Source organism: Numenius arquata, chromosome 20, assembly GCF_964106895.1.
Source record: "Numenius arquata chromosome 20, bNumArq3.hap1.1, whole genome shotgun sequence".
NCBI lineage: Eukaryota > Metazoa > Chordata > Aves > Charadriiformes > Scolopacidae > Numenius > Numenius arquata.
The window spans coordinates 3,456,344-3,475,412 of record NC_133595.1 but is presented as its reverse complement, the minus strand read 5'-3'; the positions used below and the strand labels follow the sequence as shown (position 1 = coordinate 3,475,412).

Sequence of the window (19,069 nt, the reverse complement as noted above, 5' to 3'; positions counted from 1 at the left end):
AGTAAATACATTCATACTCATTATTCATATTTTGAACTTATGAGCATCCTGGTATTACCAGAACATAAATTTTGATGCTTAAAAAGAATATTAAAGCAGAATTACGTAAGGTTGTCGTAAACGTCAGCCTCTCATTCAAATGTCTCTTATTTGGCTTTTTGATGTGACTTTTTTCATGTTTACTGTTTCCTCTGTAAAGAATGTCTTGTCTCTATTCAGTCAGTGACCAGTTTCTGGGTCCAAAATACATGACAGTACATCTGAGGGGACAGGAGTATGCAGTGGTGCTAGTTGTTACCATAAAGAGTTCTGAGACTGGCTGATTTCTCAGGAGCAATGATCAACACTCTCCGTGTTTCAACAGCTGTAAGTGGTTTTTATGAAAAGTCCCTGAAAGTGGCTTTTCCTGAGTCTGCTTCCATTTATGTAGTTCACCCTTCCTCTGGCTTTACAGGAAAATGTTTTCATAGGATGGATTTAGAGCACCTGAAAAGGCTGCGTCAGGCCAACCAGGACCTTCTACAGAGGCTCAAAATGACGCAGGAAGAGATCAGGAAAAGACTTCCCAGCAAGCTGCTCTCTCCAGCACCTCTTCATAACAGAACAGCTACTGAAAGATCTGTCCCCTTGCCCAGGAGAGGGGTATGTGTTGGGTTTGTGCTAGAATTGCTGGGAAGCAAATGGGCCTGGTATGATGGGCAGCAGCTCTGCCTATGGAGTGGTGTGGTAAAGGAGACATATGGGCATGGAGCAGCTGGTAGAATGTGGAATATGGAGTCTTGTTAGAAAAGTAGCTAGACTTCTGTTTATTGTTTGTCTTGTGGTTTCAAATACGTTCTCCTTGCAAAAGGTTCAGAGATCAGTTCCTGCCTAAAAAATATAGGTTTCTTAATCTAAAATAGGAATCAACATTGTGGAACATAATCCTTTTATTTCTTCTAAGCACAAAGGCTGAAAATTTAGCGGTTTCTCAAACTGGAAAAAGTTGCGTTTAGCTGGAAGTGGATCCCTTTCTTATCTTCTCCAAACCCTTAATAACGTCTCACAAATAATATAAAGATTTTGGTTTTTTCCCCACAGGAGTTTAAAAGGGTGAGCAGATTAGAATGAGAGATTGATTTATTTACTGGCTGAAACATCCTAACGAAAGGTATTTGCAATCTGGATGATGCTGTGTGGTAACAGAGTCTCTGTCCTTACAGAAGGAAAACCAGTTCGATGCTGCGAAGTCTACAGCTGACCCTGCGATGTTGGCGTCTGTGGAACCTGGAGTTTACGCAGCCAGAGCAGCCCTTTGTTCATCTCTTAAACACAGCAGCAATGACAGAGGGGTTCGGCAGCAACAAGTGAAAACACAGGAAGCAGTAGGTTTGGATTCCAGCTTTCCAGGAAAAAAGAATGCTACGCCAGGGTCTGCAATCATTACATGTGGCAGAGAAACCTCTGGAGTGGATAGGGATGGCCTTGCTCGAGGAAGTCCGGAGAAAGAATCCTTCCTTCCAGGACGTGGAGACAACAGAAAACAGTCCACTCTGCCACATGGTTTTCATGAGAAAAAACAGCTTAAAGATGATCTGGACTCATCACTGAGCTGCATACAAAGCGAGGAGACCAGCAAGCAGCCTGTGGTCATTAGAGAGCCCGTAGTCCGTAAATCCATCTTGCTGTCATCTCAGTCCAAAGGGTTGAAGGTAAATGGTGAAACTAAGGCTTTGCTTATTTCCATAAGTCAATAGAAGGATGGGGAGAAAGCGTCAGGAGACAATTACTTGCTCCGTTCCCACTGTGTAAACTGGAAGTCGGGATAAGAACTGTCCCGGCCATAGCAGCCAGGGGTTGTTGGCAGTTTGTTCAGCCCCCACTTTCCTTAGCCCTTGAACAAAAGACCAGAAAACTGTAGCACTGCACTGTAAAACTCCTTGTCACTTGCGTATGTGACTTATATGCTCAGGGAGAGCAGGCTGGTGCAGTGCTGCTGCTACACCGCTTATTTCCTTAAGTGTGAAGGGCAGGCTATTACTGTGATCATCCTCCAAGGCAGCACAGATGGCCTGATGTTTGGGGATGTATGATGCAGGGAAGTCAGCATTTCATTTGAAGCCCTGGAAAAGACTGCTTTAGCCTGGGCAAGGCCCCTGCCTCCCCTTTCTGTTTTATGAATTACGAAGACAAAGGGCTGGTGAGCAAATTACTGGTGGAGGCATAGATAGAATCCAGCCTCAAACTAAGCCACAGCTGTCCCGTTTGAACAGCTGCCAGTTGTCTCCTAAGCTGTACCTTTGAATGTCCTGCTAGATGTATAGGAAGTCTTTATGAATTGTTTTCTTCCCAGAAGGAAGCTGGTCGTGTGACTTTTCAGTCTGACCCTGCAGAACATACCATACCTGTGAGTGGCTGGTCCGTGCGTCCTTTCCTGGGCTATGACTGGATTGCAGGTGAATCCTAAAGCTGAAGTAAAACTCTCAGCCTGATGTGGTAATATGAAGAGTTAAAACACAGTTTACAACCCCTTTAAGTTGAGATGGGACAGAACTGCAGAGCTAGAGCCTAGGCCATTCCCTGGCCAGGCCAGAGGTGACGTGTGCTTCCCTGGAATGGTGAAGTGGCAAGGGCACAGGAATCCAGGCAGCAAGTGGCAAAGCTGAGTGGGGTCAGAGGGGATACCAAGTAACTGAAATGAATAAATGTAGTAAGAGACCCAAACCCCGCAGTAAGTCCCTGGCTTGACATGATGGCGTGCTCTTCATTATCCATTTTGGTGCTTCAGACCTTTGGTTGTTTTGACTGTTTAGCGTGAGGCTTGCTTTGGTGCTTTCCCAAATTTCTTAAATCCTTGAACTTCTCTCTTTCCTTGGTGTTCTCAGGGCTCCTAGATACAAACTCTTCAGTGGCAGAAAAATCTGATCAGTACTTTGCTGAGCTGCATGAGTTCCGACAGGCCAACAAAGAAGCATGTATTCATCAGGAGCACCTGGAGTAAGTGGCTATGGAGAAAGGGCTGAAGCAGCAGTGTATCCCCTGAGAGTAATGAGAAGTACAGTCTGATCGGAATGGAAAATTGTAAGGATGGCTTTGTAGGCCTTTACATCCCAATCGGAAATGTGTTCTTGGAAAACAGCTTGTGGGACTGTTCAGAGGGCCTGCCCCCCCTGGCACTAACTGTCCTGGTTTCAGCTGGGATAGAGTTAATTTTCTTCCTAGTAGCTGCAGTGTTTTGCATTTATTATGAGAAGAATGTTGATAACAGATATTTTTTTAGTTGTCGCTAAATAATGTTTATATTAAGTTGTCGTGGTTTCGGCCGAATTTACCAAAACCAGACTGACAGATGGCTCTTCCCCCCCCCCCCCCCCCCCCAAAGAAGAGAGAGGAGGAGAAAGAGATAAGGAGATTCAGAAGTTTAGAATGAACTAAACTACTTTAATGAAGAATTAATATTAAAATAAAAAGAAAATAATGAAATAGATACAATATATATACAAAACCGTATCAAGCTCCCAGGATGACAGTCACGTCACTGGCAGGCACTGGGGAAGTCCCAGACTGGACTCAGCGACGGATGGGAACTGGATTCCAGCTCTGGAGTCAGGAACACACAGATCGGGATCAAAGGCAGCTGAACAGAGTCCTCTCTGGACGTCGGCCATCGCAGGAAGGGGCTGACCCTTTGATCCCTCAGCTTTTACACTGAGCATGGGGCAGATGGGATGGAATACCGCAGTTGGTCAGGTTTGGGTCACCTCTCCCGTCTGTTCCTCCCTACTGATGTGACCCCTCTACGTTTTTTCCGTTTCCGACCCCCTAAGGGGGCAAATAACGAAATTGGCTGACCTTGGTTGTTATAGCAATAAGTATAAGCAAGGGCCTCCCTGCACACCATTCCTTGGCATGGAGCACAAACATTGGTCTTATCATTCTGAGAACGAGCAGTTTTCTCCACAATATGCCGTTAATTTCAGAGAGTTAGAGGAGGCCTAGCTAGGATGTAAAGTTACAGAACAGAAAATTGGTTCGGTTTTACTTCAAACCGGGACATAAGTCAAGGACTTTTTCAGCTTCCCTTAGAAGCTGAGAGGGACCAAAGACAGGACAAGCTGAGCAAAGGGATATTCCATAGCATAGACGTTGTGATCAGTATAGAAATAATAGGGGTTGGTGGGAGGGGGCAGGAATCCACAATTGCTGCTCAGGACAGGCTGGGAAACCGGTGGTAAGAATGAATTGTGTTGCATCACTTTGTTTTGTATATTCTTTTACCATTATTGTTATTTTTCTCCCGTTACTCTTCTATTAAACTGTCTTTATCTCAACCCATGAGTTCCCGCTTCTCCCTACCCTACTGGGGACGGTCCTAGTTGCTGGCTGGGGTTAAACCATGACACTAACTGATTTGTTTGGATGTTTCTTTAGGGCCAAGGGTCTGGATTACACAGTTCCTGAACAAGAACCGGATTTGATAACCAGTTCCCATAAATGTAAGATCAGATTTCTTCATAATCCAATTTCTGCAAACAAACAATGGAGCGGTCTTTGCCTGTCATTCGGAGAGCCCCACATCATGCAAAACAAAGAAGAATGTGTCATTTTTAGCTGCAGCTTCTAAAGCAGATTCAACTTCTGGCTCCAAAGATACTTGAGTTTTCTAGGGATCCTCTCTCAATAAGTGTCATCGTGTTTTGTCAAGGTTTCTTGCTAATATTCTCTTTTTAAGTTGAGGAGGTTGAAGTTTTCGTTTTTAGGAACTTACGTGGGGACAGGAAACGTAAAAGATTTCAGGAAAAGCAGCTCTTTCTATAGAATGCACGTGGCACTGTGCATTCAACCCAGTCAACAAAGAGCACAGCTGCTTTGACTGGGTTGAGGAACCTTCTGTCAAACTAGAAATACCATGATGTTTCGTTACCCTCTGGCAGGTGTTTACTGTTATCGATTAAACCAGCGCCTCTTCACTGTCCCTGTGGATTCAGAATGTGCCTGCCCTGTGTGTAAGATCCCACGTTCTCACCAGCCCCCAGAGGTACTGGAAGAGCCAGCCTGTGTCAGGTAGGTAAGAATTACTACTTTGTAATATGCAGAACTGAAGGAAACGTCAGGGAAGAAAAAAATGATCATGTGAGGGGGAAAAGCAGTGTCAAAATAACTCTGTAGAAAGTTGCTGTTATCAATGCAGAGTTACCTCTTGCTTAAAAACCCACCACTGATCTTTTCCATAAGCAGGAACAGTTTTGAAGTCAGTGAGAAATGCGTGTTTTATCTGAATTTGGTCCAGAATCTGAATGTACATGTTAAGTGTCTAATGCCCTAATCCAAACTGTTTCACTTGCTTCACTTTGGGGTTAGAGCCTTGGATTCTGAGTGTGAAAGGTGATCAAATTTCTTCTGCCTTGTGGAAGGTGTAGGCAATTGCTTCCCTTGTGTGGTTGCAGGGTCAGCATTCCCAGGTCTACCCTAATGCCTGCCTACGAATACAAAGCCCATCGCAGGAAGAGCTTTGATCCGTCAGACAACCTGGCATTACCTTCGGTAAGTTGCTGTCTTCTGGCTGATCCTGATGGCACAGCCCAGGCAGAGCATTGTTTTACAGCACAAGAAGAAAAGAGAATCTGGGACTTATCCCCTAGCAGGGTTTCCGCGAAAATTTCTGATCTATGTTGCTGAGATGATAGCAAGAAAAGGCATCGGTGTGTGCTTCTGAGTTCATACCTTTTGTGTAACTGGCATAAAGTATATGCCATATCTCCAGCTATTTTACGCTGAGAAAAAGAAAGTGCCCTATAGAGCTGTTTACTTTTGGGGCATGATTCAGCTGACTTATTTCAGGAATTGACCTTTCAACACCATGAACCATACCCGAGAGTGCCTGTATTTCTTCCCACAGATGTTAGAGAGTCTAAAAGACAAGCTTCTTTGAACTCTTCACAGCGTACAGGGGCCAGGCAAAATCAGTAGTGGCAAGCACGGATTTAAAACTGATTTTGTAGAGTTGGTCCTGTATTTCAGCCAACAGGCAATGCTGCAGACGATATTACTAATCGGACCTGGCTGTGCCCTAAAGATTTCAAGGGAAGATGTAGGAAGAAGCCTGGTTTTGCGGTTTAGGGAACCGGATGAGTCAGTTGAGACAGGTTCAGAGAGATTGGGTGCTTGCGTTCACAAAGCAGGAGGTTGTTTTAGAAATCATTTAGAACTTACAGGCCACAATAGATTAAAAAGAGTAAATCACTCCAATGCAGCATTCCCATCTCTTTTCACAGCATTGCCTGGCTGGCTGGGAAAATACTGTCCCTTCCAGCATCCCCGCACTCAGCGGTTTGGATCTGCGAGCTTCACTGGGAGAGAAGCCACCCCACCATCCTGGCCTGGTAAGAATGACTGTGAAGAGTCCCTGGAGATGCTGTGAATTGCACTGATGGGAATTGCAATCCCGTCTCTCGAAAGGATACGATAATCATCGATGGCTGAGCAAATGAAAATGCCTGGAAGATTATCTTCTTATCTCCACAAGGAAACATTTTCTCTCTGCTGCTGTGTAAACTAGTGTGCACAGACACCAAAAAGCAAATGGAGCTGCATAGCAGGCAAAAGCCCATTCAGCTCACCAATCTTCATCAAAATGGGAAAAGAAACTTAGACGTTCTTTGATTAATATCCTCTTCATTTGGATTCCAGAACTCAGTGTCCAGAGTGTCAGGAGGAACCAGAACTGACCAGCTTCTGAACCTGACCCGCTTGACACACTTCAGATTTAGCAGTGCTTCTCAGCAGAGAGAGCAAAACAAACCTGGACGCTACAGAGCAGCTCCAAATTTCAATCTGGGTGCCTCAGCTCTGTGAACCACTGACATGATTGCCCTGCAAAAAGGTTTGGGGCAGGGTGTGGGAACAACTCTGTTTGCATAGAAATAAATCTTTGAGCAGATTTTTCCTGGTTTTCATAGTTGTGTGCATACGTGAGCAACCAATACACATGGCTGAATGTACAAACTCTCATGCGTGCTTTTTCACTTTTCTTTTTTGCCTTTTGCAGCTACTTCTAAGCAGATACATAAGCTTTCCCACCTAGGGCTGGATAAAGTGATGTGTACAGGATGACTAATTAGTACTGTAACCACTAGGACCGTAGCAACAGAGTTCAACTGCCACCTCAACTAAGTAAACAAGAAGTGTAACGTTAACTCTGAATGCCGGGGTGAGGAACCGGCCTAGAAATGGCCTACTTTCAGTGAAATGCATACAAATATGTTCATTTCCAAATGTTTGAAACATGACACATAATTTGCTGGTGCCTTAAACTTGAGTTACTCAATAATTTAGTCAAAACAAAAAAAAAAGTCCAGTTTCTTTTCAGTGCAATGTCTGTAGCTGCAGGGTGCATTACATCAGAGTAATTATGAATGTGCAAAAGCTTATTAAAGTAAAATTAAATTTTATTAATCCAAAAGCTAGATAATGCCATAAAATGTTTGCAAATTATGCTTGCCTCTGCTGTTTCAAGTTTTTTGGAGATAAACCAAAAAACATTTTGGAGTTTTTAAATTGTACCAAAACAAAATATATAGTGTGTTTCATTTTAATCTCATAGACTGATCTTACTTTCCTTGCCTAAAAACAATAAAACTGATGTTTTATTTTGTTTTGAATAAGCCTGAAACAGAAACTCTGCCTCAAGAATTCTTTAAGTTATTGTGAAATCTTTATTAGCAATTGCATCCAGAAACTTTGGATCAAATTTATTTCTGGGAATTAACTTGAGAGAAGTAATTGGGTTTGCACCAATGATATTTTCAGCTTCTTGTTCATATATCAAATACATTATTTATAAATCAAATGTATGAATAGATTTTTTTAAGCAAGGAAAGGAGTATTGCAAGTTTATGAAATCTTAATGTGACATTTAGAATGGAAAATGGAAAGCACAACTGGCCAGTTTAGCTTTGGGTTGTGTGTATGTAGGGTAAAGCGAATGGAATTGGTCACATTATTTCCATTATTGAAAGTACTAGTTATAAAAGAAAGAAATTCAGTGAATATAAAACAGTAGCTGTTAAATGTTATCCTAAATAGGGCAAATTCAAGATTTTTACTACCTTGCCTTCAAACCCAAAACATTTAGAAGTCATAAACCTCTTCTTAATTTATCCTGAAATAAATCACAGCGATTCTGCTCCACTTTATAAATAGAGAAAATGAAGTACTGTGAGATCAAGTAATTTATGTGAGATCTACCAGGTAGATATGGGACGGAACCAATGTTGAATTCAAAATGTCTCTTGTTGGCTCGGAATACGTTCGGTCTTTTTACGCTTGAGAAAGTATTGAAACTGTGATTATGACTCTCTTCCTGCACTAGAAACAGGTGAAAGAAGTCGGTGACACTGCACCTGCGTACCCGAGTTAACCTCAGTGTGTCTCTCTACATCTTGGTTCTGGCCTGTTTGATCCCACCCTCATTTGCGAGCTGAAACAGTCTGAAAATGCTACCCATTTATGGAACCTGGGGTTTTTTTGTTGTTTTGCTTTGTTTTTCTCTTCATCTCCCTCCGTATCTCTCCTTTGTAAGGCTAAACCCTACAATCCCAGATCTTGTTCACAGTAGCAAATCTTTAGAAAAGATTCTTTTCCCCACATGCACACGTCAGGGTGGCTTTAACTCTCCCTGTGTACCCTTCCTCTTGTGTTCTCACATCCCTTTTCAGGTGGAGGTTCTCACAAATGCTGTCTCAAAATAGTCTTTTTTTTTTTTTTTTTTTTTTTAATTATCTGAGCCATCCCACGTACCCTTCTCACTAATAAAAAAAGAATAATTTCACTTTCACATTAGGAGGACTGATTTCAATTTCCGTGTTAAAATTTTGTCACTTTAGTTCACTTTCTTGTCTGAACTGGTATAAGGAATTATTTCCTTTGCTTTTTATTACTCTTTCAGAGCAGAAAATCTGAGTTGCCTATTAACTTAGGTTATGACCTGATGGTTCTATGTTGATTTTATTGTTATGTCTCCAGGTCAGTGCAGAATAAGCTTAAATCATGATCCTTTTTCCATAGGGAATCTAACCAGTGTACCCAGGTTTTTCAGCAGAGCTTAAACAGAGTGTGTGTTTTGAAATTTCTGTTATCAGTAGTGCCCAGGGCAGTCTGTAGTTGATAGTGTACAGAAACAGACTTTTCTGTTGGCCAGCTTGGTCTTCTCTTTTTACTTGTAATTGAAATTATCAAAGATTGTGCAACTGGATCTTGGTTAATATTGTTGATCCAGAATTTAATCTTGAACCCTTTGTAGCCGCACTGTTTCCCTGGAAGAGAGACAGGAGGTCTGAAAGTAAGTAAACCCTTATTTCTTTTAACTAGGACACCTGGCCATGGATGTGTGTGGAGACCTCATCTTCTCGTCAGAAGGTGATTCACGTATAGTCAAGCTTCTGATCATAATCTCACTTCAAGGTAGAGTTACCAAAAAGATACTTGCTCTACTTTCATGTGACCCGCTGAGGTAAACGCGTGTGCCCCTTTCATCTGTTTTCTCACAGTTGCTCTGCGGAGGTCTGTGGGGCTACGTGCTGAAGAATGTGGCTGCTGATTGCGCTCAAGATGTCAGAGTTACAAATCTTAGTTAGTTTAATTTGAACAGCAGTAATGCAAGGAATGACAACAGAAAAATCATTTCTAGAAAGTGAGGTCATACTTTATGAGAATCAGAGATTTTTTTTTATTTTTGGTACTGAATATGAGACAAAATCTCAATCCAAAAGATGGGCAAAGCCTAGAGGAATGCTAAGTGCCAGGCGTGCCCAAGATGCCTGTGAACCGAGTGCTGTGCAGAGTGGTTTGGGTGTGGATAGGCTAATGAGTTACAGTGTAATCACAAGGCTTTGCACAGTGGATTTGTCCTGCAGTAAGTGTTGCACAATCCAAGATAATACACCCTTCCATGAAGGAGAGTGACTGAGATGTCACCTGGGGGTACATTGTAAAGGAATACATCTCTTTACTGCTTGAAAAATTGTATTTTGTCTAGTATTAAAGCAGCTTCTGCCCTTGGACTGTGGACTCTGCAGGAGCCTCAGGTGTGATGGAGCTAGTGCTGGAATCTGCGTTTCCAGGGGAGAATGGGGTGAGGGGTAGCGTGTGTGGGATGTCGGGATTGTGGGTTAGGAAAATGGGAAGGTTTTGAGGCCGGGGGTTTCTGGAGAGGAAGCTAAGCAGAGGTGAGACTGTAGGAATATGTATTAGGAAGCTGGAGTGGTGAGAAGTGTGTTGGGAGGAGGCAGAGGGCATGAAATACTGGCACAGTGGAGAGGAGGGCTGGATTGGGAAATTAGGAATGTAAGATATGGGGTGGTGGGAGACCTTTGCAGATCTGGGGTTCAAAAGGGTGTGGTAAGGAAGGGTTCCCAGGGCTGTACCAGCATCTCCAGGGCTATGTCCTCCTTAGCCACAAAATAATACAAATACTGCACTTTGTTGTGCAGTTACAGCGCTCTGGAAGAGCTTGCCTCACTGTGGTGCTCACGTTGCGATGCCACTGGAAGTTGGAATAGCCAAAGTGAAGCCGAGCATTCTTGACGTCGTGGATTTTATTTTTTCCCCGTTCGTAGCACTCGGAACACTCTGATACAGTCTGTGCAGCTCTGTCTTATGTTATTGGCTGGCTCCAGTGTGTGTGTGTGCCCATTCGTCTTAGTTCTCTTTTGGCATGAGTGATGGCTGCCTGACGCTTTGATGGTAAAGCTGGTGGTTAGTTCCCCTTTCTGAATGTATTGCGTGTGTATAAATCTGATTCATAAGCTGGGAATCCAGCTATGCGTAATTAAACCAATTAGACGCAGTAGATAATGCATTTGTGATTGGTTTTAACAGAGAAGTGTAGTTCAACCTTTAAAACGTAGCTCTGTCTGCTTCTCAGTAACAGTGTTAGACGGCTGTCGTGGTTTAACCCCAGCTGACAACTAGGACCGAGCAGCCGTTCACTCACTCCCTCCTCATCCCCCAAGTAGGATCGGGCGAAGAGGGAGAAAAAGGAGGAAAAACCAAAATTCATGGGTTGAGATAAAGACAGTCTAACAGAATGGTAACAGAAGAGAAAAAAGTAATAATGGTAAACGAATGTACAAAAGAAAGTGATGCAACACAAATTGCTTCACTGCCCTATGATCAGTTGCCCAGCCCATCCTCAGCAGTGATCACAGATTCCTGCCCCGCCCCCAGCCCCCTTTCCTATACTGAGCATCATGTTTATGGTATGGAATATCCCTTTGGCCAGCTGCTTCTGTCTTTGCTCCCTCTCAGCTTCTATGAGAAGCTGAAAAAGTCCTTGACTTAAAGTAAACATTACTTTGCAACAACTAAACCAATATGTGTTAGCAACAATCTCCTCATCATAAATCCAAAACACAGCAGCTACTGGGGAGGAAATGAACTCTATCCCAGCTGAAAGCAGGACATCTGTGTTTTGTCTGTTTGCTTCCTCTGGGATTGCTGTAAGACAGTTTTGGTGATGTCTCAGGGTCAGGCGTTTCTTGCTGTTAGTACATTTTAAGAATTAATATCAAGAGTCTTGAATGAATGTAGTGCTGAATTACTCATTCTGTTTAGTTATCAGCGTGTCAAGGAATGACTGGCTCCAGAACTCTCAGGTGCATGTGGCATGAGCTTGCTTTTTGAATTATTTGCAAACTTTGATTTTTTGGGGGGGCTTTCATCTGTTTGGAACTTGTGTTTTCAAAGCCCAGAAGGATTTCAGAGTGTGTCAAATCTGAAAATACAAGAGAAATTCTTCCCCTTCTCTTCAGAGTTAAAAACCTTAATTTCACCAGTTTCCTGGGTAATGGCAGACCAAATGTTAAGGACTTCATTTTCTGCTTCAGCTGATGTTATTCCATTGGTTTCTACAGCAAAAGAAAGCTCATCTTGCTTCTGTTAATAGATATGCTTTATAACTCTCAGCTTTTAGATGAGGAGAACCAGAGTACCAAAAAGGATAGGAGTTACCCAAAAAGTCTGTGACAGCACTGTGAACTCCTGACTCCCACTCCTGTGTTTTAACCACAAGGCCAGTCTTCCCCAAACATTTTTCTTTTCGATTTTGGTTTAAAATATATACAGTTGGAACTCTTGGTGCTTTTTCAATTTCATTGTTTTATCGTTGTTTAGGCAGCTAGAGCCTATTTCAATTGCAACAATAGCATTAACAATTGCCTATCAGTGAATAAATGTAAAATATTTGCAGAAAGGATAGTTAACAAGGAAAACTCAGGCATATCCCCTTATTATTTTGAACTTAGTAAGATTCTTTGCCTTTCCAGTAATAGAGATTGAGAGTTACTCTGTTGATTTCACTAGAGTTTGTTTGGATTTGTATTTGAGTAAGTGTGGGCAGAATTTCTTGTTGTTAGAAGGAAGTAAAATGCTCGTAATTCCAGTAATCTTCTAAAAGGGTGTATTTATTCCCAAAGTTTAAAAAAAAAAAAAAAAGTTAATATAGGGAGTGCAGTAAGATCATAGGTAATTTCCAGTAAATGATAAGAGTAGTTTTTAATCCTGAAACAGCTGGTTTATTTGGGAAGTGTTTATTGACTTTACAGATGAACTTCACGAGTTAAATGCTTTGCTGAAATAACTGAACCTGGCCACAGAAGACCTGTGAGTTCACACATACCTGAAAGTAGATATTTTGTGAAATGACAAGGTTCTACAAAAGTCTCTTTTACCTCTCACTTTGGTTCTGAACTATGCTTGACTCTCTCAGTTCACAGTACCTTTCACTGAAGTTTTCTTTAGCATCTTCTGCCAAGAGTTTACAGACTGGAATTCTTGAGTGCCTGCGTATACTCTCTGGTTTGATTCTGTTCACAGTTGAATAGCATCTTCCAAAAACTGTAGGTGAAAACTGGATCTGATGGGTTAGATTTTAGTTTTAACAAATCTCAAATAATTAACACCTAGACTGAGTAAAAATGCTCAATCCGATACTCAAAATTTAAGAAACGGTAGCATCAAAATTTCTTTGCACATGTCCACTCCCACTAACACGGTTTTTATTCACAGTATCCAATCAGGCCAAGCTTCCCTCACCAGTTGTCTTCCTCTCTAGTGAGTTGGTCTCCTTCCCCTCCAGTCCTAGTTGTGAGTTTCCTCTAGTCTAAGCTTTCTGATCCCTTCAGTTGATTCTGTGCTTGTCCTCTATATGAGTTAGATGGCACTTTCTTTCCAAAACTTCACTTTGAAGGTCTCCTTGAGAGCAAAGGAGATAGTCTTCCTCTTCTCAGTTCCTGGTCATATGCTGATGAGGAGAACTTGCTATAGAGAAAGTCTGGGTTTGCTTCTGAAACTCCATGTGGGAATTCAGTGATGTGAAGATACTGCATAACAGGCAACTTTAGGGGTTGTGAGTGGCTTGAGAATGCTTAGAGAGAATGAATTTACTAGAGATCTCCCCTGAAAATCAAATGCATTCACTGTCAAGTTTGTGCAAGGTTTGGGGGTTTTGTGAGGCTTTTTGGTCAGTTTTTGGCTGGCTTTCATGGCTTCTCAAAAGGCGCGTTCCTGATACAAGAGTCAACTTGTAGTAGGGGAATTCAAGAATTGAGACTGAGGCAAATGTCTGCCTTGACAATGTTCTGCTCTAACACTTTGAGGTCTAGCTGGCTTTTAAGTAGCTGAAAAACAGGATCTTTTAAGTGCCAGGTAAAGCTCAACACCAGACTTGTGGAGAATAACTATGCAGTCGAAACCAAATAATATAAACCTCGAACATGCTTCTTTGACTATAACTTAACTATTTCAAGTAGACTTTCTAAATGGGGGGAGTTACTATGAAATAAAAAAGATGCAAATTTACTTTAAAGTGGCTGCTGCTTATTAGCTCTCTGCATGGACATACTGTAAGGTTAGAAACTTGTTAGCTAAAGGCAAGTACATATGTAGTTTCTTGCCTTTTATCAGTAACTGATGGCTTTAGAGAAGGCTTCTGGCACGTTCTGGTTCGGTGGGGGAAACCATGAGCTTTAGAGAGCTCCAGACAAAGACTTTGACATGAGGTAAGACCAAGCTGAAGTCAAAGCTGGTACTCGTGGATTAATTTGTATTGGTGCAAAGGCTGAGGGTGGGGAGCGAGCCCCAAAACAAATAATGCTGTTGTGGGTCATTTAGATTTGTAGTGTGATTACCCCGGCAAATGAGCAGCAGAAAAGACTTTTGCTTTAAATAAAACCAGTGCTGGGGAGGTGTGAAGAAAGGGCATAAAGGATGAAGAAAGGGCATAAAGGATGTTTAAAAAGCCTTAGCCTTCCCATGATATTACCTGTCCAACCTTTATTACCCACCACTTTCTTTACAGCTGTAACCATCAAATGGCTTTCCTGTCTGCACCAAGGAAGATTCACCCTTGAGCATCTCCATTTCCAGCAAGGTATGGGAGGAAGGGCATAGTACAGATAACATTCAAATAATAACATCTTTTCTCAAGAGCTTTCTCTATGGAGAATGACAACGTGTAAATCTCCCCTCTTCCAGAAGCTGTAGTCAGAATTACTGAAACTACAGACATGATGTGATCTTTCTTCTAAGGTCGTCTCTCTCTCTGAGCCAGGCTGTGGGCATAGTAATTCTGTGACATGGTTTTGGTTTCTTTCATGGAAGCCGAGTCTTTCCTGAGAGCACTGAGTTCTCTGTCAGCTCTTCTCATTTTTCAGTCTGACTCAAAATGCACTTTAGTTTTGAAGCTACTGTGCGCCAGAAAAAAAAGACATTTTATACAGATTCGTTTTCGTTACATTAGTTATTTTATCACTCTATATAAGGTAGTAGTATTAGTTGAGATAACAAAAACAGAGTTACAAGATTTTGTTATCCACACCAACTTTATAGAAATTGCATCTGTAAAAGAAATCTAATTGAAAATTAAGCCATGTTATTATTAACATGATCAGTCTGACACATTTTTAGTTGCTTAAACTTTTGTTTCAAAGTTCTGAATGACTTAACCCAATCAAAAAGTGAATAAAAAGACAGACATCATATCTTCTTTTGCATATTAACACTGAATCCAAATCTCTGGTAGCAGGAATGCAGTTACACTTCCAGAAAATTATATATATATACACACACACACACATATATATATATATATATAAAAAAACCAATGCTAAGAGTGACTTCGCTGCTTCTGGAAGGCCGGAGCGTAGCACTGCCATATATTGTGCAATTTAAACTGAGGAATATGCTCAGGTGGAAGTAATTGTAATGAAAACCAGGGAACATGAACGGAGTCTTTGTGTGGGGGATTTACAGCTCTCGGCTGAAGCAAGACTTCTTGCGGTAAGACCTAATACAGCTGAGAAGATTCTCTTTTCCCGGGTTCTCTGCTGTCTGGAGAACTCTTCCAACAGTTACGTTTTGGCTCAGAGTCAGCAACACCAATAATTGTCGACAGCGTTTCTGAGCTTCCCACAGTCAGGAATTGGCTTTTTGAAATAAGTATGTTTTGATGTTATATTCTGTAATTAAAAAAAAAAAAAAAAGTAACCTTATCATTGTTTGGGAACAGACCAGGATGCATCTCCTTCTGTTAGTTGTTCATTAATTGCCAAGAAATTTTCTGTGCTCAGTGAGAGCACAGCTGATTGAAACAAAAGTCCCAAGTTGCAAACAAACAAGAACTAGTCTGTTCTTTTATTTTAGATTTCTGGTTCACGTACGTATGAAACTTTATATAGAGCAAGGAAGCTGATTTCTTTTTCTGTTATTTTTAGTAGAGAACAGAAACACCCTGTGAGAATGTCCATCTACTGACACTATGGTTACTGAAATGACTTGGGATTTCCCCTGTTTATTGGGATTTCATTATGACCCCACCTCATGATAATTAGTTTTTTCCTTCTGGGAACTCTTGTTTTAAGCCATTGCTGTATTTCAACAAGTATGGAACAAGAGCTTCATACCATCTTCCTTGTTATCACAGTGGACAAACATACCAAGGTAAATTGCTAAATCCATAGAGCTCTGCAGATCATGTTCGTGTTATCAAGAGTGTCTGCAGTGTACTTAATGTATTGCAGAGTGGTTTGATTGATGGGACATAATTGAATGGATTGACAAATATTTAATACTAAGAGAAGTGTATGTGCCAGAAAATAAGTGTCAGTACCAGAGTGGCACAGAGGGACAAAGTTTTGCCAATCTGAGGCATACTTGGCATAAATGAGATCTTACTCCTTCAAATACTTTGTCAGCTACAGCTAGTTCAAACTGTGATTGCTTGTTCTCTAAGTGATGTTTCTCAGTGAGGTCCCAGTACACAAGTGTTGCCCTCCTTCCGTCTGTCCTCTTTGGGCTACTGAAAGATATCTGGAGAATGTCGGCTTCACTTACAGTGCCTAAAATCATTGGGATCCTGGATGCTGCCCCTGCGTGTTGATACCACAGTGTCGCTTCCCAAGATCCCCCGGAAGAGAGCTCTCCAGTGGCTAAAATGCATAAGTAGATCAAGAGAGGTGTCAAGAAAGAGCCATTCTTGGTGACTACTTGCTTTCCTTCCTTTAACCATGAGATTCTTTGATTTTTATTATAGCAAATCCTTTCATTTTTCTTTTTTAATGTGTTAATATTTTCAGCTTTTATTTGTACCCCCTGTAGTATGTAGCAATCATGAACACTGCCCTCGGTACTACTGAGACTCCTGGTGAAGTTTTAGGGTCTGGTCGTGTTTCGTCTGGCTACGTAGCAAGAGTTTAGTGATTTTTCGTCAGCGTACTGCAATGCTCTAAATAGCAACACTGACAGACACTGAAATACAGATTTTAGACAAGGTTATTTTAATATGAATCCTTTTAAATCCAGTGGTCTCATTTATCTGTTTGATAGACGTTTACAGCTGACACTTCTCTCAGTGTTTTTTTTCACCGATACATATAGATATATATTAACTGCACATACGTATTGAAAACCACAAGAAACCATGCTAAAAGTACAATATTAGATTAAAATCAGCCACTTCAAAATTAGAAAATGTCATGAGTACTTTTGCTTGAGCATGTGTGTAACTGCTATTTCTACAGTATTCTATTACTACTTTTTTTACTAAGCTGTCGCTGTCAGCAGTGCTATGAATAGACAATGCTGAAGGAATGTCTTGGGCACATGTTAAAGAGACTTTCCCTCGTGGCTTAGCTGGGTCTCTGCATTCTTTTGCTCCAGGTATCAAGCCACATTTGAACAACCGCTGACTTACAGGACCTTCTCTGATCTCCTCCACTCCACGCAGCACACAAAGGTGATCAGCACAGATCAGATACCCGGTGTAAAAATTACCTAAGCATTAGCTAAGCTTGGCATGAACTAAATCAGTTAATATAGAAAATGCCAAGCAACCATGTCTTTGGGCATTGGTACCTTCGACACCTAAAACAAAAGGAGTTTCAGATGTTACAGGCAGATGCGTGTAATCAAATAAACATTATAAATAATAATAGCATGCTTATAGGGACTTTCCCCTTTTTGGGGGAAGAAGCCAAAAGCTTTCCTCTTTTTTGGAAGAACAAAGACATAGGGGTTGTTTGTTTGCTTCTATTTGTTCTGCTTTTTTTTTTTTTCCTCTTCATATTAACATAGAGGATTATTTTCTAGGAAATATAGGCAACATTTAGAGAACAGTAGCGTGGGTTTGTTATAAAACGGAGGTGCTTCTTCCAGTTACTGATAGGGCTTCTTTTGGAAAACCCCTTTCATTGTATTTGAAATCAAAACACGCAAAGTTTGAAATTAATGCCTTCAGTTAAAAATGCTTGCAGGTTGGAACATTCCTATTAAACACAATCTCTTCACCCTTTTCATTGCTGTTGCTTTTATTACAGACTTGTAATAGCATCGTGTGACGTTAATAGCCTTTCCAAAAAGCCAGCAGCAACACTAAGCTCTTTTTGCTTCCGATACTTTTAAACATCTAGTTCAATCAAGAATGAATTTAAGAAGTTTTAAGAAGGATGGCAACTGGGAAGCCTGGTTTCCCTTGGGAGATGGATTGTTTCTCCTGAGGAACTGATCTCCCACTGCAGCCTTTCCCTCAGTGAGAGCGTTACTAGAATCTTTCGTCTCTATCCAAGTCATCCCCTTCCATGAAACTTTAAAACTTAATGACATTGTATCCTCAGCCAAATGTGATTGAAGTTATCCAGCGGGTTAAATGTTGACACCATTGCTTAAAAAGGAACTGACATACGTACATATATATATATAAAAAAAATGCTCAGGAGGCTCGTTTCAGTCTTATTTTTTTTCTGTAAAACAGGCCAGAAAACTCTCCCTTTTGCCAGTCCTGAGAAAGTCTTTTACATATGATGTTTTGTACTCGCTTAGTTTTTGAATTAGATACATTGACCGTAGCACTATAACTTACAGCAGCTAGAATTTTCCAGCCTGTGTCTTATGTTGGTTCCTGTCCTTTTGCTAGAAAAGCTCTGATAGGAGCTGATAAGAAAAAAACAAAAGAGAAAAAAAAAAAAAGACAAACGTGGCTCACCAATTGCCCTGACTACTATATCATTTGAAACTGCACTCATAAATTGGGAGGATTGTCTAATGGCATGTTATTACACGATTAAGACATTTTCTAGCCCATTAGTTAATTAGGAAAAACAAGAATGTAACATTTGGACATTCAAATATGTAGTTGTCTCTAGACATACCTACCACTATCAGTTTTTGTAGCTAAGAGAGCTTAGAAACTGAGAAGCAGCCTGAGAGAGTGAAGAAAGGAGGTTAGATTTATGTGTCAAAAACACAGTATGTGATGTTCTGAAAATGCCTGTGTTTTATAAGATGGTATTCTGGAGAAAAAAATAGAGGCAGTTAGTTAAAAGAGTTATAGCTGTGAGTTGAAGAAGATAATTTACATCATCCCAGGGTCCCTGTGGAATGCTCTCATCTTTGGTACTCCATTGTGATGGCAAGGAAGTAGCTGTGGGTCTTTAACAAAATAATCAATTATCCGACTTTCAATCTCTTCTCACTTCTTTTGGTTTTCTTCTTCTTTTGGCTGATAAGGGTGAGAAGAAAAAAACCATGGGTGTGAGAA

General features: G+C 41.1%; 1 protein-coding gene across 1 annotated transcript; it reads left to right on the top strand.

The window, feature by feature from the left end:
- The first annotated feature begins 471 nt into the window (after positions 1-471).
- MIIP (migration and invasion inhibitory protein) lies at positions 472-6,834 on the top strand. Its single transcript, XM_074161445.1, has 9 exons — positions 472-642; positions 1,203-1,691; positions 2,333-2,435; positions 2,865-2,976; positions 4,411-4,475; positions 4,914-5,043; positions 5,427-5,523; positions 6,255-6,362; positions 6,670-6,834. The coding sequence occupies exons 1-9, from the start codon at positions 472-474 to the stop codon at positions 6,832-6,834; spliced, it is 1,440 nt and encodes a 479-aa protein (XP_074017546.1).
- The last annotated feature ends 12,235 nt before the right edge of the window (positions 6,835-19,069 follow it).